Consider the following 24,058-nt stretch of genomic DNA (forward strand, 5'->3'; position numbering starts at 1 on the left):
CAAAGCCTGACATGGAGCTCGAACTCACGAATTGCAAGATCATGACTTGAGACAAGTTGGTCGCTTAACTGACTGAGCCACCCAGGCGCCCCAAGAAGAGTTCTTTTTTTTTTTTAAGATAATGTATGACTATATTTAAAATAAGAGTTGTGTGTGTGTGTGTTTTTTTTCCCTCTCGGTATGTAAACATGTACAGTAAAGTTATTGCCCTATTTCTTTTGAGTTTTGTAAAAACATTACATATATATCATTACAAAAAGATCTGCATCTGAATAATGTGTGTCTGTGCGCGCGCGGGCGCATTCACACACGTTAGTCTCGTAGTCTTAGAGTTACTTAAACATGATGCATTTTTTTTCTTTCTCTCTCCTAGCTCTCCCTCATTGGGGACCAATTTAGATTTATTGATTGAACAGTCTAAAAGGTAATGCTCACAGAATGAAGCTTTAATTTTTATTCCCACTGGAGATGAAATACTCAGTGTGAACTTTGATTTGATGGTGTAGGGAAATCCATTGGGTTGGTAAAGCCTGAACTGGAAATCAACAGTTATGAAAAGAATTCTGAGAGAAAGTGTACCCTAAGATTTTGAGGTTCACAGAAGAGAAAACATGCTCCCCCAGCTCCAACATTTTTCATGCCACTATCAGAGGTAGATTATTGTAATGAAAAGCCTAAGGATTGGGCAATAAGTAAGTTCCTAATGTTTCCTTTGTTTCAATATATGATCATTATTTTAGCCCAGATTAAGAACCATATTTGGTCTATTTTACCTATTTCAACTCTGAGAGTGGTTTATTGCTAACTACTTCAAGTGTTAAACCACTGTAAAACTCTAAACTTAAATCTCGATGGCTAGGTTTGTTTTTATGGCTAATAAGAACAGCACACATCAGTGTTCAGTACAAGTATCAGAGTCCTCTGGGATCCATTTTATACTTATTTTTTCAATCCATTATTAAGTTCAGTAGTGGCAAGGATATTTTCCAAAATTAGGTCTAATCAACCACTTCTGCAATTTTACTATAAGCCTCCATTTCTTACAGGTCACTGTCTGGCAATGAATTCTAAAAAAAAAAAAAAATTGGTTTCAATCAGGTACCTTAAACCTCACTCAAGAAGAACTAATAAAAATACTATACATAGGTTGATTATAATAACCAAGTTACTATGCTTCTTCTGTTGTTAGCAGTGGTAGGGACCAAAAAAGGGTAAAATTTAATAAGGACCTGATAGGCAAAGTCAAGAATGAAATGTCGAGTACTTACACTTGGAGCACTGTCCTGGGGTCTCCAACTTCACCCCCATCACCAATTGTCAGGGTATCATAGCCAATCTCCAGATCGAATTCTTCAAAATTTATCTGTATAACCTAGAAATAAACAGAAACAAATCTTTCAAAAATGTTGCACTATTTAATAAAAACAGAAAGCAATGACAAGAGGACATTTAAAATGCGTATTAGACTTACTATATGTATCCATAAAAAATTATCATGGCAGTTAATCATGTTAGACTCTTCCTAAAGTTCAGTCATTACAATTTCCATGATTTTTATTTGCTGTATTGTACCTTCTGTAATAATTTTTCAATGGAATGGCATGGCTTCTGTTTATAGAACATTCTTATTTGAAGCATGATTAATGCAAATCTACTTTGAGAAGGCTTTATAAAAAGTACATGTAGGTGGAGAGTGGTTTTCCATACATTTGCATATATTTTTATAAACCTAACATGAAAAAACACAGAGTGTGCTATTTCCATTAAATAGTAAAGCTTAAAAAATGTTAGAGCTAAATTTGAATCTAGATCACCAGATTTAAAGGTATCAGATTTATTTTTGTGTATCCTTTGGTAACAGAATCCCTCAAATACATTACGACATTCTAAAAAACTGGGAGCAAATTATACCACAACAAGTAATTTAGTTATTACTTTTTACTAAAATATACTCATGCATTCATACATTGTTTACACATCTATACAAAAATTCGTATTTAATAAAATTGCAATTATTAAATCAGGAACCTAATATTAAATAATAACAATTAAGAATAAGTGCAGGAAGAAATTACTTAAATACCGTCCTATATACAATCATGCCTTGAGGAAGAAATAATTAATAATAAAATATTATTCATTACCAGATTAAAAAAGATGAATGCCCAAGGTTACCAATTTTACTAAAGAATAAATGAAAAAGACATCTCTCTAATAATTTTCATAACTATTTGTTACTTTGGTATCCTAAAAGGAAATTCTAAAAAATGAGAGATTTTATATTGTTTTTTTAAACTTTATAACAAAAAAAGTTTTTTTGATTATGCCTATCTCTTGATTTTTTAAATGATTTTATATTAGCATTGACTAAAGCAATTGTTTTTGTTCAAATCTAAATATAGAATATATAAAAACATTCAATTATACATTTTACATGGCTGTAGTTAAAAAAAATATGTTTCCCTGAGTGTTTCCTGCTGTCCACTGAGTTATATATGAATATTCTCAATTAATAATTGCCTGTCAAGAGAGATTTAGGTTGCTTTTCATTTTTTTGCTATTATAAGCAGACATGGTTATGAACACTATTAAACAATTTCTGGTTCAAAATCTATCTCTAGGTTATATGCTTAGAAGTGTAATTTCTGGGTAATAACAAAGCAAAAATTCAATTTCATAATACTGTACCATAAGGTTTTTCAAAATTATTTTACCAATTTAAATGCTCACAATTCATGTACATTAAAGTTACATTATTTCTATCAATCTAGAGAATTTAAAAGTGATCTTTTGTGTTTTATTCATTAGTAATTAAATTGTATACATTTTTATATATTTATCATTTATGTTTCCTTTTCTGTGACATGACTCTTTGTATTTTGGCTATTTTCACTTGAACTGCTTGTTACTGATTGCGGTAATTCCTTATGTCAGTGATTCCTAACATGTTTCCTTTATAGCACACATAGAAAAGAACAATATTTAAGACACACTGAAGTGAGCATATGAGGATAAGAAGAAATTACTAATTTACTACAGTAGGAATTTTAATCTCTTATTTTATAAGTAGTATTTTTGCATTCCCTATGATCCAATGTCACAAAGATGTTTTCTTCAAATCTTTATTTTGGGGAAACTAACTTCCATAAAAAGTATGAAGTAGGTACATATGCAATAATAATAGAAAACCAGCACAGCATTACCTTCATTTTTTAACTGCAAAATGAAAAACAGTTGTCTTAATAATTTTAATTGAATAAATAGACCTCTTTTCCCCAGTGATCTGCATGGCAGACTCTGCCATATATCAAGAGTCTACATATGAGGGTGTTGGTTTGGGAGCTCCAGATTCTATTCTTTCAGTCAGTTTGCATGTCCCGGAAGCAACATAAATTGGCTTAACTGTTTTTACTATAAAATAAGACTCTATCTTATGAGTCACATACTCCATTTTTCTATACACATTTTGAAAACATCTTTTGTTATTTTGTATGTAAAAAATATACAAAACATTTGTTGTTTGTATATAGAAATACTTTTCTTCACTGAGCTCATATTTAGGCAACTTGATAAGACTTTATTATTTTTCCCTGTTATTTATTACTTGTAAATTATTTTTTTGTTTGGTATATAACAAGCATGTCTTCTGTAAGCAACAATTTTGATTCTTGTTTATTCTTTGTTTCTTTTATCTGAACTGCCTTCAATCTCTGGTACAATGTCGGATAGAATAGGCTATAGTTGGTCTCATTAAAATGTACCTCATCTGAAAGGGCGCGCTTCTAATGTTTCACCATTAAGAATATTATTGAGGTAAATATACTTTGTGAAGGCAAGGAGGTTTTATTCTCTGATTTTACTTGCTAGTTGAGTATCAAAATTTTACTGATATCAAATAAAGTGACATGTACACTTTCATTTCTATTATGGAAGAGCTTCTCTAAGTTTTGAGAATAATCAACTTTTAGAATGTTGAGTAGAACTATCTTATACACAAATCTAAGCCTCTTTTGGGGGAATAGTAGTTAAGCTTTTGCTGCTGGCCTAATTATTTTTTGGTTTTAGAATTATTCAGGCTTTCAGGGTTTTTCTTTTTTTTTCCACCTTGAGTCAATTTAAGTAAGTTTAATTTTTCAAAGAAACATTTCAATACAGAGAAAAATTTCAAATTCACTTTCCTATGGTTATTTACTTTCTGTCTATGCTAAGCCTGTACTTTTGTCCTGTTCCATTTCTATTTAAATGTGTTTTCTCTATTTTTGTTTATTATTTTTTATTATGATAATATATATAAAAGGAAATTTGTGCTTTTAACCATTTTTTTAAGAGTACATTTTGGTGACATTATGTTCATGATGTTGTGCAACCATTAACCACTGTCTGTTTCCAAAGGTTTTTCATCACACCAATTTTCAACCATTTTCTCTTTTCCCCAGCCCCTGGTAACTTCTAACATACTTTCTGTCTCTACAAATTTGCCCATTAGAAGTATTTTTTGTAAGTAGCATTACACAATATTTGTCTTTCTGTATCTGGTTTATTTCACTTAGCATAAGGTCTTTGACATTCATCCATATTGTAGCAAATTTGTTTCTTTCTTATGGCTGAATAATATTCCATCGTATGTAAATAGTTTTCTTTCTTTTTTTTTTTGACCATTACTCTGTTCACTGACACTTGAGATATGTCTATCTTTTGGTTATTGTGAACACTGATGCTATGAAGATTGGTACACGAGTAAATATTGAATCTTTGTTTTCAATTATTTGGGGTATATCCTTAGGAGTGGAATTCTGGGTCATATATTAATTCTATGTTTAGTTTTTTTGAGAAACTGCCAAACTGTTTCTCAGAGTCCCACATTTTAAATTCCCACCAGCACACACACAAGAGTTCCAATTTTTCCACATTCTCACTAGTTGTTAATTTTTCTTTTGATTATAGTCATCCCAGTAGGTGTGAAGCAGCATCTACTTGTGGCTTGGTTGCATTTATCTAATAATTAATGATGTTCAACATCTTTTCACGTATTTATTGGCCATTTGTATATCTTCTTTGGGTAACTGGCTATTCAAGTTTTTTACCCATTTTAATTAGGTTGTTTTATTGTTGCTGAGTTGTAAAACCTCTTTATACATTCTCAACATTAGTTTCTTAACAGTTATAATTTAAAAATAATTTCTCCCATTGTGTGCATGCCTTTTCACTTTTATGATAGTGTTCTTTGCTGCCCAAAAGTTTTTAATGTAACAAAATACAATTTATCTTTTGTTGTTTTGTTGATTATGCTTTTAGCGTCAAATTTAAGGAAACATTGTCAAATCTATTTGGCAAATTTTCCTGTCTGTTTCCTTCTAGGAATTTTATAGTTTAAGTCTTCAAACAGAGGTCTTTGATCTATTTTGAGTTAGTTTTCTATATAGTACAAGTAAAGATCCAATTTCATTATTTTATATGTGGCTATTCAATGTTTCCAGCACCATTTGTTGAAGCAATAATTCTTTCCATTTGTTGAAGCAATAATTCTTTCCTCATTGAATGGTCTTGGTACCTATGTCAAATTAATTGATCATAGATGTGAGGACTTATTTCTGAGTTCTTTAGCTTTTATTTATCTGGGAATATCTTGATTTCACCTTCAATCTTCAAGGACAGTTTTGACAGCTATAAAATTCCTGCTTGACCTCTCTGTTCTTTCACCCTGTGAATATGTCATCCTACTGCTTTCTGAATTACATGTCTTTTTCTTATTAAAAATCAGCTGTTAATATATTTAGTATTTCTTGCACATGATCAGTGACTTCTTTCCTAATGCTTTTAAGATTTTCTGTGTCTATACCTTTCAGCAATTTGATTATGATGTGTCCAGCTATGGAACTCTTGGAGTTTATCTTGGAGCTTGTTGAGCTTCTTGGTTGTGTTGATTTATGTATTTCTCAAATTTGGGGACATTTTGACCATTATTTCTTGAAATATTCCTTGTGTACCTTTCTCTATCTTCTCCTTTTAGGCCTTTTTTAATACATTTGTTGGCCCACTTGTTCATATCCTACAGGTTTCTTATGTCCTTTCATTTTGTTTTCATTCTTTTTTAATTATTTTCCTTTTATTCTTCAGACTTGGTAATTTCAATTGTCTTATCTTCAAGTTTACTAACTTTGTCTTCTACCTAATCAAATCTGCTATTGAACTTCTAGTCTTTTATTTCAGTTATTTTATGGTAAAGTCTCAATATTTCTATTTGAATTATTTTTATAATGTATATCTCCTTATTGATATTCTCATTTTATTCATATATCATTTTGTGGTTCCCTTTAATTCTTTGTCCATGCTCTTTGAGCAGAATTAATGTAGTTATTATAAATCTTTGTTTAAGAAGTTCAATGATGGAACTTCTTTAGGGACAGTTTCTGTCAATTTATTTTGTTCCTTTGAGTGGTCATACTTTCCTTCTTGTTTGTATGCTTTGTGATTATTCTGTTGTTGCTGAAAAGTGGATATTTGAGTATTATAATGCAGTAATTTTGGAAATCAGATTCTCTCTCTTCTCCAGGGTTTGCTGTTCTTGATTGTTGAAAGCTTAACTTGTATTCATAAATATTTTGCCTGGAAGTTTTTAAATACAGGTGCCTTAAAAATAATAATTTTAGTATGTTTGGGCTGTTTTAACAAAATACCATATGCTGGATAGCTTATAAACAACAGAAATTTATTTATCACAGTTCTTGATGCTGGAAGTCTATGATCAAGATGCTGGCAGATTCAGCATCTGGTGAGACTAAGCTTCCTCATACGTGGAAAAAAATTTTTTTTTCTTCTGTAACCTGGTAAGACAGAAGGTCTTAGGAACGATGAGGTATCTTTTATTATAACAGCACTGATCCCTTCATGATGGCTCCATCCTGCAGACCTAAGCACTTCCCAAAGCCCCACCTCGTAATATCATCATATTGGGCATTAAAATTTCAATACATGAATTTTGATGGGACACAAATTTTCAGACCATAGCAACTCCTCCTCCAGTCTTTGAGGATGGGCTCAGTGCTGGAACATTCCTTTAGTACTTAGCCAGACCATTTACAGTTCTGCCTTAACCTTCACTTGCTGCTTAACACTGAGTTGATAGATCAGCCAGTGGTGAAAGCTTAGGGTCTTTTCTGAACATATGCCTTGTCCTGCACGTGCATGTAACTTTCTAAATTCTGCCATATACTGGAGCGCTTTCAAATGCCCTCATTTCCCAAAAATACTTCTGTTTGTTATTTCTAGTGACTCATTCATAGTAGCTTGCTTCTTCTACGTATTTAGTTATATTTAATAGTAAAACCATATTTATTTGAGTTTAAGCTTTGAGAATCCTGAGGCCCTAAATTGGGTATAATTTTATTCATTTTATGCTAATTGGATCCAAGAGTTACTACCAGGCTGGTGCCATTTTTACATCCTCTGAGGGTTTTAACTAACTGTTAAATTTCAAGTTTAGGTTATTTACCTATTGATCCTATTGATCCAAGGAGACTAGTCCCCGGCCTTAGTCTTCTCATTCCAGAGATTTATTGCATTCTGCTCCAAAGAAAACCAAGCTTTCTTCCCATTTCATCTCCTATTTTTATTCCAGCTCATGTTCTTTTCATTATGCCATTATGTGTGTTTGTGTTTTTATATGCATATTTATATGCATTTGTATGGTATCTGTGTGTGTGTGTGTGTGTGTGTGTGTGTGTATATATATATATATATATATATATATATATATATATATATATACATACTTTCTTTTGTAAACCAGAAATGCACTGAAAAATGCATTCCTTGTTTTTTCAGTAGGAGGACCTCCCAGAGTACTTTATCTGTCATCCTATCAAAATAAGAAATCCCATGATCCACTTTACCCCAAACCATTTCACAACATATTTCAAATTAGGAAATGCCCCCTTTTTATGGCTTTAAAAGCCTAATTGGCTACTAGAGACAAATTAGGTATCTAATAAATGACTGATTGTTTGATTGCTAATTATATGCCAAACCCCTGATAGTCATTATTGTATAATCATGTGCTAAAGGATTTGGACACCCATTTAATGGCAGATTTTATTTTGCCTAAATTGTAACTGAGATTCATGGATGTATATATGTAACAATGAGAATCCTACTTCATTTTAAATTAAGTGATGAACTAATTACTAACTAGTCCATATACTTTCAGATAAGCACTTAACCACTGAGCTGTCACTTGAAATTTTAGACACTTGAAATTCCTGAAGAGTTTCAATGACACTCAATCACTGGGAAGCTGGAATAGTCTGATTGAATTTGTAAAACACATTCATTTTAATTCGATTCATGTAGACTTAGTTTAAATATTATAGGATAGTCCTTTAGTAGTAAAATCTATACATTAAAAAAATAAAAACTAATTTTGCCTCAACTAGAGACATTAATATAAATAAAACATTATAGTAAAACTCAAAAATAATACATTGAAATATTTCCAAAAGAAAAAAAAATAGAAGGTATAAAAATATTATGAAAACAACAACAACAACAACAACAACAAACTCTGTTTACATCAGAATGTAGTAAGTCCCATCAGAAGTCTGAAGTAATATATATATATTTTTTTTGGATTCTCCTTTACTATGGAGTTGACCAAACAGCCATTTTTTATCCCTTTGTTTTTAATGAGGAAATGAAATGAAAAGTTAATAAAAAAATCAACAAATACTCATCAATGCAACATGAATGTATTCTGTACATGTTTAGTTGGTAGTAGGGCTGAAACATTTAGTAGGGAAATTAAAAGAATACCATGTATATTTGTAGAAAGAAATGTCATACATTTGCCTCTCTTATTTGTTCTTAATTATTTGTGGGTGGGAAGAGAAAGCTGCATTTAACTAATGGGACTGCTGAAAAAAAAAAAGGTGTGATAGTAAAATATGCCCCTAAAACATAGAAATGATCATAATTGTCTTGATTTCTTTTAACCAAATAAATCACTCTCTTGACTTCCATTTGTAATGATTCCAAATGGCTTACAAAGTGCTGCCTATTGAGAGTTATGTTAAAAACATTTAAGCTACTCATGTAGTTGATTAAGAATAATCTCATGCATTTTAACATTGCTTTCCAAAAGTGAGAACTCTGTAAACAGCATTAAATATTAAACCCCTAGTAGATCCATTTCCTATAAGGCTTAATACATGGGTTTTCATAAGGTACTTTGACAGAAATGGTATATAACTTATGTCTCATAATTTTTATTCTCTGTATCATTCATAGAGATTTAAAACAATAACTTCTATATTATTGCATCTCATGAAGTCATGTGGAATTCTCACTAAATTATAAACTTTATATCTGTTACCTATGAAATTAAAAAAAAAGAGCAAATATTTATATGGTGGGAGTCACTAGGCTTAGTACCACATATGTATTGCTTTATTTTAATCCTAAAAGTTTATGTAGTATATATTTGCACATTAGTTTGGCCACTCAGCACCTAAATATCCACCTTGTATTTAAAGAATTAGAAATCATGGTAGGAAGCACAGCATAGTCCACAATAAAATTAGATATTATATTCTCTATCACTAATTGGTTTAGAGTACAGACATGAGATCTAAGCTTTCCCAGCTATTCTGGAGAGGGTGGCAAAAGCAATAGAAACATCCAGGTGTAGAGGCAATAGTGGTTACAATAAAGAATGACACTGAAGTCCTAGAGAAGCAGCATCCAATAGAAAAAATCCTCCCAAAATTCACAAGCAGGTTGGCCTAATACCACAACCATGTGCTTAAACATCACAGTATTTTTCATTTGCACAGTAAAAGTCTGCAATTTAGAAGAAACTGTCTGCCAAATACCTGATGTATAATAACACAATTTTTAAATATGTTCTTTGATGTCAGCTATATCCCTCATGTCTTAAATAGTGATGGCAAGAGGGGATAATTTCTGAAACCTAAGAGCTAACAAATATTATGTCAATTCCTTGGGAACAGAGTATAGGAAGCATAGATTGGTATCAGCTATTTTATCTTCCATGATAAAGTCTGCATTGTCTTTGCATCAAAATAAATCTGAAACTTGATGAAATTTCTCAATATTTCTCTAGTTGCTGACCATTGTATAAAACATTTTATACCAATATAATCAGCATAGCATTCAAATGAATCTTCAATGATGTTTAAATTAAAAAAATTAATGATGCTTTGATATTAATACCAAGCTATACTCATTAGCGAGACAGGGCTATACAGCTAAGAGTACAGGCAATGCCTAGAGTTTAAATCTCATCTCTCTCACAGAATGCTATGTTATTTGGGGAAAGTCTCCGATATCTATAAAAGAGTGTTCATAATTCACTTCCTAAGTTTAAGTAAGCATTACTTTAAACAAGGTTTGTAAAAAACATACTGTGCTTGATACAGAATAGACCCTCATAGATGGCAGTTATTATTAGCTGTGATAAGCTAATCATCATAAAATAGATGTTCACATCTGTTCATCATGGATCTTGAAAATGAAGTTCTTTTTTTTGAAAATCCTACTACAATTCAAAGAGAAGAGTGCCTTCCCCAAACTCTATGCTACTAGAAATTTATCTTTCCTGGAAGTAGCTTTTTCTACATTATGTTTGTTTCAGAATTACAATTGCAATAATACTGTGATATTAATAAGTGCTTTTGCTACCAGATGAGGAAATCCAGAATGCATAATATATGCATAAGTATAAAATATAAAAAGTTTAAGTTTAAGGTATGCATGCAAAGTTACATAGTCAATTTGACATCTAATTAAAGCATTTCTTTTTTCATATACTTCTAGATCTTGGCAATCACAGTCCATTGGGGAGACAAGACACAAACAAGATGAATACCATATCCTATCTTATGTGCTTTGGGATATGGACACAGAGGATCACATGGGAGCAGAGAGGAGAACCATCCAATCCAACTGGAAAGAAAAGTGAAAAGAGTTCTCAAAGAGGAAATCCCCAGGGAGTGCAAAGTAAAGAAAAGATGAGAATTGGGTAAGAACTTTCTAGGGGAGAGCAGAAAAATGTCACAATGGGGAAAAAATACTCTTGTTTCTGTATTGCCAACTGTAAAACAGGAACCAATGAGAAGGAAGGCTAAAGATGGAGGTAGGGCTCCCATCATGTTGAGGACTTCGAATTTTATCTTCTAAATGTGGAGCAGCAAACAATGAATTTTGGGTAGAGAGTTGACAGGGTGCTAATTGCTTTTCATTTGCTCTCTTTGGTAGCAGAAACAATCTGAATTTGAAGAAGAGCAGGGCAGAATTAGATCAAGACCCAAACTTTGGTATAAAAGTAGGTGTTGAGAATAGACTCAATCTGGATTTCTTTATCCCAAATAAAAATAATTATAGTAATTTTTCCCCTTTCCTCTATTTCTACATATGAAAACACTATTCAATGTGACGCCTGGCTGGCTTAGTCAGAAGAGCATGTGACACTTGATTTCAGGTCATGAGTTCGAGCCCCATGTTGGGTATAGAGACTCCTGAAAAAAGATAACAAACTTAAAGGAAAAAAAAAGTGCTATTCAAAAGCCCACACAAAAATCTGTTTCACAGGACTATTTAATCAAATTGTATTGGGTATAAAGTTTAATTTAAATAAAGCAGAATATGCAGAGCATTTGTTTGAAAAAATGTATTTTAGAATAATTCTAAAATTTGGCTGTTTTTGTAATATGTATTGTATATGATAAGTATTATGTGGTATATGGGAAATTAATGTTCAATAACTATTTAGTATTCATTTGAATTTACTTATCATTGTAAAAAATAAATATACAAAGGTAAATACACTTGAAATTTGTGAACCAGATAAACATTGTAAGATATAAAAGTCTTAAATATGATACATGTGAAGCCAACATGTATTCATTTCAAAGTAATCTCATTTTAGAAGAAAGTGTTAATCACTCATATTCTAGAAAGATTATACATTGTAGTATTATACTTGGATATTTCATTGCAGAAGATACATTCTAAGACTCTGGACTAGAGCATTCAAAAATGAGAAGTGCCAGCCTGGGGAATTCTTTAGTTTCCTCCACTTTGCCGCCAGCATCAGTTAATAGTTTCAGTTCTTACAAGGACTCATATTTTAGGGACAGGGGGTGGAGGGAGTCTGGAGACGCAGGAAGATATTGATGGAATGATAAAAGCTTCAGCTTTGTTTTATTTTTTTCTGTCTTTTGTATCTCTACACTGTTCTTCCCCTTTAGGGGTTTACTGGTATGTAACAATGACAGATTAAATATGGCACTACAAATGTTTCACCGAAGGGAAAAAGCTACATAAAAATGAAAAAATGCATCAGATATTAAATCTATAACACAACATACAAAATTGTTGGTTCTTTTCTGTCATTTATTTATGCTTAGCTACTGGAGGATATAAATTTCATAATGCATATAAATTATCAACTTCAACTTATAAATTTTGAAGAAAATACTTGCAAATAATGTTACTTGTTTTAGGAAGATATTCATCACAAATGTATGTTAGGTTGTACATACAGAAAATTTTTTGACAATAAATATAAATGAGGCTCATTAAAATGAATTTTGTAAGAAGGGCTATTTCTATCTCTCCATTTCTCTATCTGTATCTAATTTTACAGATGATATTTGACTTAAAGCTTTATTTAAAAATTATATTCGTTCAAAGTTATTAGATACACAAACATGCTAGTGAAAAATCAGATACGATATATATACATATATATACGTATATGTATATACATATATATATGTGTGTATATATACATATATGTGTGTGTGTGTGTGTGTATATATATATATATATATATATATATATATATAGTGAACCGCAGAGTGTGTTTTAATTCTTGACCTCAGTTTATTCTTATTATTTTTTCATATGACACCAAAGAGGAAGCATGCCTGATATTAGCTTCTCAATTCATAGCCTTTGTTGTGAACTTCTGTTTATTTCTTGTAGTCATTGATTAATGCAGTTTTACTAGTTAATATCTATGGGAAATCTTGCTTACCTCCCAAATTATCTTCCCAAGTAAGCAATTTAGGTAGAAGCCCAAGAAGTTAGGGTAGAACAAGAATTATTTGACCCTGAATCCATTGCTTGCCACAGCTATCCAAGGAGAAAGATTCCTGGTCCACTAACGAACATCTTTGTGGGAAGTGGCTGGGATAAAAGTGAGGAGAGGTAGTTATATTATTCTTTCCTGTTTTGAGAACCGCACTTCAATTAATAAGCCTCTAATTTAAATTTTGGAAGTTACATTGAAACACAAATCAGATAATGTAAGTCTTCTACCTAAAACCTCTTAATTTATTTAATTCATTCTATAACTATCTATTTAGAACCCATTTTTTACCACATTCTATCCTTGTGCTGGGGATAGAGACAGACTTTCTTCCCTTCTTTGGAGAAATACACAACAGATAGGAAAGTATTAGCTAATGATATCATATAAAATCTTCAAATACTCGTAAGTATTATGAAGTGCTGTAACGAAAAATAAAGCATGGAGACGGAGGGTGATAGAGGTGGTCGGTGACAGGGGAGGAAAGAACATGACATTTGAGAGATATGTGAATGAAGTGAGAGAACAACTGGTTCGGTCATTCTCCTCAGGATATTTTTGGATGGATCCCAGAATGCCCTGTGTGATCTGGGCTTTCTTCAGCTCTACAGTCTCTGTTTCTTCAATCATCCTCTTACCCACCATGCCACACGACCTCTGCCATCTTTTTAATTCTAGGAGACGGCAGGGTCTTCATGGACCTTTGCAAGCAAATTTTATTATTTTATTTTATTTTATTTTATTTTATTTTATTTTATTTTATTTTATTTTATTTCATTTTATTTCATTTTATTTCATTTTATTTTATTTCATTTCTTTTTATTTTATTTCATTTTTATATGTTTATTTCTGAGAGAGAGAGAGAGAGTGCGCGTGCAGTCACAGGAGACAGGCAGAAAGAGAGGGGAACAGAGGATACAAAATAGGCTCCATGCTGACAGTAAAGGCCCAACTGAGCCACCCAGGCACCCCTGGGAGCAGTTTTAACTCTGCCCCAGACACTTTCCTCTTTGCATTGCTAATCACTTGTCTTCCTTCAAGATTGGCTTAAATCTCACCTGCTCCAAAAGGTCTTCACTACTGATACTTCTAAGCAGTATCCCTTTCATTCCACTTAGAATGTTTCTTTCAAATTGTGACTGTTAATTTCTGTGTTTACTTTTTTATTTTCTGTCTAAATCCCTAGCTGGAAGCTTCCTAAAGGCAGCGAGTTAGTTTTGTTTTGTTTTGTTTTTTAATCTCTTGTAGACCAGCTTTCTAATCAATAAAAGTGTAGACTTCCCTAGGACAAGTTTAGCACTTACAGTATTGGTGCTTATCTGGCTACTCTAAGACACATGACATGTTATATGGTAGATATATGGTAAAGATCAACTCAGACTGAGAGTTTATAAGGGGATATGGAAGAAGTCCTCCCAGGAAAAAGAAAAAAAAAAAAGACAGCCACCGCATCCTACCTATACCTGCAATTTTTGCTTTCTTTCTTCTATCTTTGCCCAATGTGAGCGGTTGTACTGGTAGGTCAGGATAGGGCTGAAATTCAAGGAAGATATGTAGTGCAGAGCAAAGGGATTACACAGAATCCTACACTTCAATGATATGTGTATCCAATGTGACTGGTTGTGTGAGGATAATCAGATCATCCAAGTGACTCTCCTTCACCTTGGTTAAACATTTCCAGAAGCTAAACAACCTATAATGCCAAGAAGAACCAGTACAGGATACGCAGGAAAAACACTGCACTCCTTCTCTGTCCTCACTACCCAGCTGCAGCTGCTGTTGGTTGAGGTGCGGGGCAGCTGGGGCAGGAAATGGTGTCCCAGAATGGTAACTGTGATTCTTGTAACTCTGAGGTTGTCATTAAGATGACCTTCTACTCTGCGGTAAAATATCTCCAGGGGGAGACAGCAAAAGCTTGCAGCTCTCTCCAGTTCCTTTTTCAGTCTCTCTTGGCAGGCTTCTATTCTGAATTCTTAGAAACATCTGCTGATGGCTTCTGATGACTAATATCAGCAGGGAGTCTCCGCAAGGATATTCCAAGTTCTGAAATGTGTGAGAGCGTGTGTTATCTGCACAGCAGGAAGCTCAGCTCAAACACTGGTGGTGGAGACATTATGCTCAGCACACTGGGGATACGGTGGGGTGGGGTGGCGATGGTGTGACTACTGGTGGCAGTGGTAATAGTAGGAATGTTATTATTAACATTTTATAAACATATACTCTATTCCAGACTCTGTTCTAGGTGTATGGCATGCCTTATCTCACATATAATCCTTCCAAGGGCCCTATAAGAAAGGCAGTATAATTTTTATTTTACTATTCAGGAAAGGAAAATGCTGAAAGTCAATGATTGTTAGTGGAAATACCAACCTCTCATAAACAAACAAACCAACTGTGTTGCTTCAGTTTTCAAGATGTTAAAATGAAGCTGCACCTAACTTTAGTAAAAATGCAATCTAGAATATTGGTCATATAATTATGGAATTAACTAGAAGGCATGTGACAAAGAAATGAGTTATTAAAATATTAATTTTAAGAATAAGAGAAATATAATGCTTCATAGAATAAATATATAGCCTACCCTAGAAGAGAGATTTTATGTTCTGTTTCTTTATACTTCTTCATGCCTTCATTTACAAAAACATACATCAGGAAAATGATGGTTGTAACAAGAAAAACACATTTTAAACAGTTATAACTTACACGATTAAAAAGGGATATGGTCTTAAAGACTGTGCCATATTATTGCTTCTTTAAAAAGTTATTAAAGGGGCGCCTGGGTGGCGCAGTCAGTTAAGCGTCCGACTTCAGCCAGGTCACGATCTCGCGGCCCGTTGGTTTGAGCCCCGCGTCAGGCTCTGGGCTGATGGCTCAGAGCCTGGAGCCTGTTTCTGATTCTGTGTCTCCCTCTCTCTCTGCCCCTCCCCCGTTCATGCTCTCTCTCTCTGTCCCAAAAATAAATAAACGTTGAAAAAAAAAAGTTATTAAGATTCACTCGGAAGCTGAGTAGACTCAGGTTAAATGTTTTTATAGCCAGTATAGTGTCTTGCTTACAGTAAACTATAAATAAAGACTACTTTACTTAAATAAGGAAATATTGTTTTAATAATTCATTGTATCATAGGTGATTTTTATAATGTAAAATTGCCAACAATATTTGCTGCTCAGATAGATATTTACACCAGCTATTCAACAGCAAATACTTGTTAAATATTTGTTGTTGTCAGAGATGTTACCATGCTCACTCATAACCATCCCTCCCTTTCTCATTATTATGGAAGAACACTGCTCATTCCATAACTCTTCCTTGAGATGAATATTTAAAGGGCTGACCCTTTAATGAATAGATGCTATAAGTGTGTGGTTTAGTTTAGAGACGTTTTAACGTCTCTCCTACACAAAAGATTCTTCTTTACTTATTTTCTATTTTACTGCCTTCTTTTCTGCCTGTGTTTTTCACCATGAAAGACCGTGATGGTTAGAAGAGTTTCAGAAGGAGGAAAGGAATTCTTTGCTTGAATGAAATACTATGTCTCAAAATTACCACAGTAGCTGGATACACACCACAATTTTGTACACTAACAACTGAAGATGCACATTAATGTTTCTATTCCCTATTTGCTATAATCCTCTGCTAGGGAAAGAGAGTGAAAGGTGTGAAATAGGAATGGCATAGAATTTTAAAACAATTGAAATTTTTTTCATAGAATTTAAAAATTCATAGAATTTTAAAACAATTTAAATCTGTCTATAGATAAAGGGATCTCTCTGGGAAGAAAAAGAGTAGGACATAATTCAAAGATTTCAAAGTTTGCCTTTATCACTTTCCTACATCTTGAATATTAATTAGAGTAGTTCTCTTTTGCTGGATGAAGACACCATCCTTTAAAAGCCCTCTGCTCCCCGATTTCTTTGCCCTTCCTCATTCCACCTGTGGTAGACAGAATATTGACCTCCCAATGGGATCCATGCCTTAACCCAGGAAATTTGTGAATCAATTACTTCACATGTTAAAAAGGAACTTGCAGATGTGATTAAGGTTAAGGCCTCTGAGATAGAAAATCTATCCTAGATTACCCAGGTGGGCCCAATCTAATCACACAAGTCCTTAAAAATAGAGGAAGACGGCAGAAGAGTATGTGACAGAGAAATGTGGTATCAGAAGGACTAGACTACCTTTGCTGAATTTGAAGATGGAAGAAGGCAGCTGGGAATGTCTCTCAACTGAGAGTCAGCCAAAAACAAAACAAAACAAAAAAACAACAAACAAAAAAACCCAAAACCAAACAAACCAAACAAGCAAACAAACAAACAAACAAAAAACTGGGCACTTGACCCTACAATCAACAGGAATTTAATTCTTCCAACAACACAAATAAATAGGAAACATTTTTCCCTAGAGTGTCCAGAAAGAAACATATCTTGCTGACATTTTAATCTTATTGCAGTGAGACCTGTACTGAACTTTTGACCCACAGAACTGTAAGGCAACAAATATGTGTTGTTCTAAGCCACAAAGTTTATGGTAATTTGCTACAGCAGCAATAGTCATGACCATCTTATCACCCAACCATCATAACTCTTGTAAGTACTGCTTAGTGTGGCCACTCACTCACCCTTCAAATTTAGACAAGTCACTTAAGTTCTCTAAACCTGTTTTTACACATATAAAATAGACATACTATGTCTAGACCAACTACTTCATACAGTTAGTGGGAGGATTAAATGAGATGATACATAAACAGAGCTTAGAATAGGGCCTAACATACCAGTTTTGTAACAGAGAATGTCATACCTTTCCCAAACATCCTATTATTCATCTTCCATGGCTGTAGCGTTTCTAGCTGGTACCAAGTTACCCTAAATAAAGACCATACTTTCTATCGTTTTTGCAGCTGAGTATGATCATGTTACTAAACTATGGTAAAAATGTGTGTGTGTGTGTGTGTGTGTGTGTGTGTGTGTGTGTGTGTAGCACAGATTCTAGAAAGTTTTCTTAAGAAACAGCTTGCAATTGTCCTTTGCCCTCCTTTTTATCACTTGCTTCCTGAAATGCGTGAGACACCGTGTTGGAGCCTGAGACACAATACTGGAACTTGAGGGCAATGGCCATACCCTGGAATGGTAGAGTAGTAATTAGCCTAAGTCCCTGAGGAATTCCTGGAGTAGAGCCATCAGAAGTTATAGACCACATACCTATCTTGCTCAAGTCTCTGTTGTTGGGGGGTTTTCTGTCTTTGAAAGCCAAACCTAATCCTTATTAAGTCTGTATATCCTGGTATTTTTAATTAAGGATTTCTTTGTCCAGTCTCCTATTTTCTTCTATGCCAACCCCCAAAAGACTTTATTTGGCTGCATTAAGTATACAAATTGTCACCATTTATGTGAATCATTTAATATTTAAGCTTAATTATCATGTAGCACAGTTCTGATTAAGCATATCACTCAAAAACCATTATAATATTGAGGTTAAAGTGTTAGGGATGCCCAACCATTAGCAGTGGGAAGAGGAGTGAAAAAATAATCTAAATAAAACTATTTTGTATTTTGCATACTTTGCCTCCTTTTTTTTTTCTGAAGAATCAGAGAAATTCCTAGGAAGAGCTAACAAATATAAATAAACCAGTGAGATTTTTACCTAGAAATATTTCATCAGTTCTTTCAATAAATATTCATTTGAATAACTTTTACAAAACAGCTATTATATTAGGAGTTAAGGATGCAAAGATTCAAACGTGGTTTTTGTTACTAAGTGTGACACTAAGGAAAACAGGTGAGCAAACAGATAATTACAATATAATATGACAACTGGTGAACCAGTATGCAGAGTAGGATCCTAAGTCAATCTAGGTGGAAGGACAGGAAAGGATTCCATGAACAGTGAAACATAAGTTGAGGCCTAAAGAATGGCCAGGAATAAACTGGGTCAGGAGTTAAGAGAGGTGCAAACAGGGGCGCCTGGGTGGCGCAGTCGGTTAAGCGTCCGACTTCAGCCAGGTCACGATCTCGCGGTCCGTGGGTTCGAGCCCTGCGTCAGGCTCTGGGCTGATGCCTCAGAGCCTGGAGCCTGTTTCCGATTCTGTGTCTCCCTCTCTCTGTGCCCCTCGCCCGTTCACGCTCTGTCTCTCTCTGTCCCACAAATAAATAAACATTGAAAAAAAATTAAAAAAAAAAAGAGAGGTGCAAACAGAGTAGGGAAGTATAGAGAGCAGTATGTCCCCCAAACTAGAGGGTTCTGGTAACGCACTGGTGTAAAGTGTTGGGTCATGGGCCTTGAGCTATAAGAGAAGTTCAAGTTGTTGATGCATTCATCCATGAAGCTGTACAGATCTATTTAAATATTTTACCAAGAAAGGAGATAACATTTCATTTTGGAATACAAATTCACAGCAGATTTGTTGATAGGCATCAAAATGAGAGAAAGATTCTACAGTTGGGAAGTTGGTTGATAATTCATAGGAGAAATAATGAAAACTTGGATGAGAGAGAGTTAATCAACTTTGAGGCACACTAATGAGCTATATTGAATCTACTGGACATTTTATTTAGACTTGTGAAGGAAGAGAAGAATACAGAATGAAAAAGTATTTAAATTCAGGACATAGAGGAAACTGAATTTTAAGGAAATGGCAGAAAGGATGAATACTAGGAAAAGATTGAGAAGGGAAAAATTAAGGAAATCAGAGCATAAAGAAGTCAAGGGAAGAGAGTTTCAAGAAGCAGGAAGTAGTCAATAATGTCAATTAGTTAATAACTATTCTTTCTTTTTCACTTTACTAATCTTTATTACTCATCTTTATTATAAAATATAACATATGATTGAAATTTAACAGAATTTTTGTTAGCATAAAATTAAAGAGGAAAAAATTAACTGAGGTCCTCTATCCAAGGATAACCCATTTTACATTTCAGAATATTTATTTTTGTTTTTTACTTAATGATATTTATTTATAGACAACTATTCATTGTGCCTGCACTAATTCATTTCAAATAAAAGTTTCAACTAAATAAACCATTTGACGCAACACATTTCATTGGCAAGTGCTGTACAGGTATGACTCAGTCATGAGGAGGGAAAATAAAGGTCAATGCCTTTGACAGCTCCCTTACTTCCAAGGTTAGGATACCCTACAAATGGTAAACACGGATACTTTTCCAGGCTTGAGGAATCTTCTAGTTGTTTTCCCTGGTTTCCAACCTATTGCTTTATGCCAAGATCTGTACTTTACTCCTGAGTTCTTTCTGAATCATGACTTGGTAGGACCACCCACTTGGCTTTGATTTGTTCTGAACTGTTGCCTGAGGCTGGCTCCCATTAGCTCCTCCTCAACTGTAGCAGATACTGTCAGTGCTCCATCCAGATTTCCCGCAAATGTTTCTGGTCCTTTCTGTAATCTGTTTTCTATCACCACATTCATTTGCCTCTAAATGTCTAGAGATATGTCTTCTGGAGGCTTCCTTCAGTCTATGGGAACTGTTATGCCCACTCATGAGCCCTGAAGGGCCTGGGTAACCCTTAGCCTACAGTTATGGGTGGAGAAGAAATAGAATAGCCCAGCTCCCTTGTACTGAGTTGGAACAAAGTCTGATGTATAATTTACACAGACATAGGATCAAGCTACAGCTTGGATTTTGCCTGAAATTTCACCCTTGTTTAACTTTTTTCCAGTCCTGCTTCCCCCACTCTCTTAATAGTTTCCTCAGTGCACTTCCTTAAAATATCACTTGCATATAAATCCTTGTCTTGACTCTGTTTTTTGCAGAAAAGACAGCTGCAGTCTGCAGGAAAGTGACACTTTCTATATCTGGCTGAGGTCTCAGACCTGGCACTGAAGCTTGGCACAGGTCCCAAAGCTCTGACTCTTTGGCACAAAGAGCTAGTGCCTGTAAGTGGGCAGGCTAAACGAAGTGGCAAGAGGCTAGCTGCAGTGATGGAACAGTGACAATATGGAAAGGCTTTTGATGTTAGTGTTCCGGGTGGAAGTCAGGGTGTATTCTGATGCCTGAAGAGTTTATGGGGAGGAGCACTGAATGGGTCTTTAATGGATCTAAACAAAAAACATGGACTTAAATGTTGTACTGGGTATATGAATAAAATATTTCACAATTTAATTATATTACCACATCATAAAATAGACCCTGACTACTTATTCTTGAAATAAACAGTAGAATGAAATGACCTGCCTAGAAAGGGATAAGATTTCCTATTAGAAGAGGTTGTCCTTCTTGACCTGCATCTAAGTTTGAGACTGGTGTCCCATCTATCATGTCACTTCAACAGAAACCTGTGTCAAAATAATATAAAATGTTACAGTAAAATTTTATCAGAACTATATGAAAAGTCCAATAAGTATGCTTTATGTTAGCACTTGAGAAAATAATATACATGTATAAATGTTACTAAAAATATTATAGAGTTAACATTTATTTATAAAGCAGTATAACTGCCACCAAAATATTTCCCATTCGTTGTGCACTAACATTAGACTATGCTTGATACAAATGCCTAATAATTTCTCAGATATTCCATAAGCATTGCTTATTCTTGTCCATTAGTTCTTTTTTTTTAATGTTGACTAATTTTTGAGAAAGAGCACATGCACACAGATGTGAGACGAGAGAGAGAGGGGGAGACAGAGAATTCCAAGCAGGCTCCATACTGTCAGCACAGAGCCTCACATGGGGCTCCAACTCACAAACCCTGAGATCATGACCTCAGCAGAAATCCAGAGTCAGATGCTTAACCAACTGAGCCACCCAAGTGCCCCATTAGTTCTTTTATTTATACGATAAATGTTAACGGGGCACCCACTGTGAGCTATGTACTATTCTTATGCTTAAAGCTCCTTAATTATTTAACATATCTCAACATATGTATTATGATCTATTTGATGATGTCATCTACCTAAAATTGTCTTTGGAATAAGGGGTAGCATAAATATTTACATAATACATTAAATTTAGAAGATAATGTCCAATGTACAAAGTGTCGTATTGTTTGCTGACTTGGGTGTTCCTCCAACACTCCTATGACATGGCCAGGCAAGGATAATTATTCCTGCATTGAAGATGAGGAGACTGAGATTCGGAGATGCAAAATTACTTGAACAAGAATTCAGGGTTTCTGACTCTTAGATCAAAACTCTGCCCAGTATCCCTCTGCATAGAATAATAAGGAAGTTATTTCTAAATAGGTGAGGAATATCCAGCGTGAGTTCTTAAATATATACACTTAAAATCATGCCATTGCCATACATAGGTTATAGTCAGCCGTATTCTTTGAGTCACGAGGTACAATTGTGAGCCAAATTTAGAAACAAATTAAGTATTCATAGTCCTGGAATACAAAAAAAAATGTGTTTTTGGCTAGTGTTATCCCATATTTTTTTTAAGTCATAGTCAATTCGCATCCTTTTGATGACCAATTTTATATCTTCTGATACTTTAGACTTCTGCTAAACTAGTGAGAGTTAAAATTTAGACTGAAGTCGACCTCACATGCCTGTTTTTATTTTCTCTGAATTATATTCTTCTATGCTCAGTCAATTTAATCTTGTTATTAGTGGCCTCCCAGTGGATTTTATTTTGTCAGTTGTGAGATTTGTTGACATCCTGGAGACGTCAGTATTATTCTCACAAATAGCCATCCAATGTGGATAAAAGCACGTCGCTTTAAAGTGAGAATATGAACTGGTCAAAAAGCCATAAAGAATTCTATTCCACATATTTTTATCTTGGTTCTGCACATTATACTGAAGATCTAATTAATGAAAAAAAACCTGTACCTTATACTGAAGAACCATTTAATTAAAAAAGCTATTTTGACTTTACTATTAATTTATGTTTACATTTGAAAACCCACTTCTCAAAAGGTCATTAGACATCCAAGAAATTAGAGTAGAAGTACCCAACATTACCTTGCGTTTTCAAGAGCTAGAACCTTTGTATCCCAATATTGATGAAGATAGAAGAAATAAGAATATAATCAATTTGCAGGATATGTATTAGTAAACTGGGGAGATAAATATTGCAACAGATTCTTTACTGTCAAGAGACAATAAAAATTATGACTGTATCACTAGCTTCCTGCCTCAGGGTTCCTTAGTGACAATTAATAGAAACCTATTTTGGCTGACTTTATCTTTAACTAGATAAAGATATAGGGTAGTTCATAGAAGTAAGGAAAAGCTAAAATCCCAGCTTGCCAATGGAGGCATCCTTCTTGTTTTCCTTGAAGCCCCTACAAAACTTCACATGAGGCAATTGCCTTACAATGGGATGTTTATTTTCCTGAAGACCAACCACTAACCACTATCTCCTCATATTCCCTAAAACAGAATCAAACTCTCCATGGTGACGTTCAATATTTTCCCTGAACAATATGGTAGCCACCAGCAACATGTGGCTATTGCGTACTAGAAATGTGGCTCATTTGAACTGAGATTTCCTTTAAGTATTAAGCACGTTCTAGATTTCAAAGATTTAAAATGAAATAAAATGATGGTAAATTATTGCATTAATAATTGTGTTCTGATTACATGAAATTATACTATTGAGGTTAAATAAAATATGACATTAAAATTAATTTCATCTTTTAAAACTGTAGCTACTAGAAAATTTAAAATTATATATGTGGCTCAGATATTTCTTTCTTTTTTTAATGTGTATTCATTTTTGAGAGAGAGACAAAGACAGAGAGGGGGTGGGGTAGGGGCTGAGACAGAGAGGGAGACACAGAATCCAAAGCAGCCTCCAGGCTCTGAGCTGTCAGCACAGAGCCAGACACAGGGCTTGAACCCTGGAGCCGTGAGATCATGACCTGAGCTGAAGTTGGACACTTAACTGACTGAGCCACCCAGGCGCCCCTCACATATTTCTATTGGACAATGTTCTTGTAGACAGCCTCCAAAATTTTTTCAAGACATAGATCAAAGAGTTTTGACAACTACT

The 24,058-nt window shown here is 34.0% G+C and overlaps 1 protein-coding gene across 2 annotated transcripts in view; it reads right to left on the reverse strand.

Moving 5' to 3' along the window:
* Positions 1-24,058, reverse strand: part of CSMD3 (CUB and Sushi multiple domains 3) — a 1,270,863-nt gene that overhangs the window by 595,438 nt on the left and 651,367 nt on the right. For both annotated transcript variants that reach the window (XM_047842282.1, XM_047842281.1), the window contains one exon: positions 1,269-1,372. In XM_047842282.1, coding sequence (XP_047698238.1) covers positions 1,269-1,372 — 104 coding nt within the window. The remainder of the gene's footprint in view (positions 1-1,268; positions 1,373-24,058) is intronic.

This window comes from Prionailurus viverrinus, chromosome F2, assembly GCF_022837055.1.
Source record: "Prionailurus viverrinus isolate Anna chromosome F2, UM_Priviv_1.0, whole genome shotgun sequence".
In the NCBI taxonomy this organism is placed as follows: domain Eukaryota; kingdom Metazoa; phylum Chordata; class Mammalia; order Carnivora; family Felidae; genus Prionailurus; species Prionailurus viverrinus.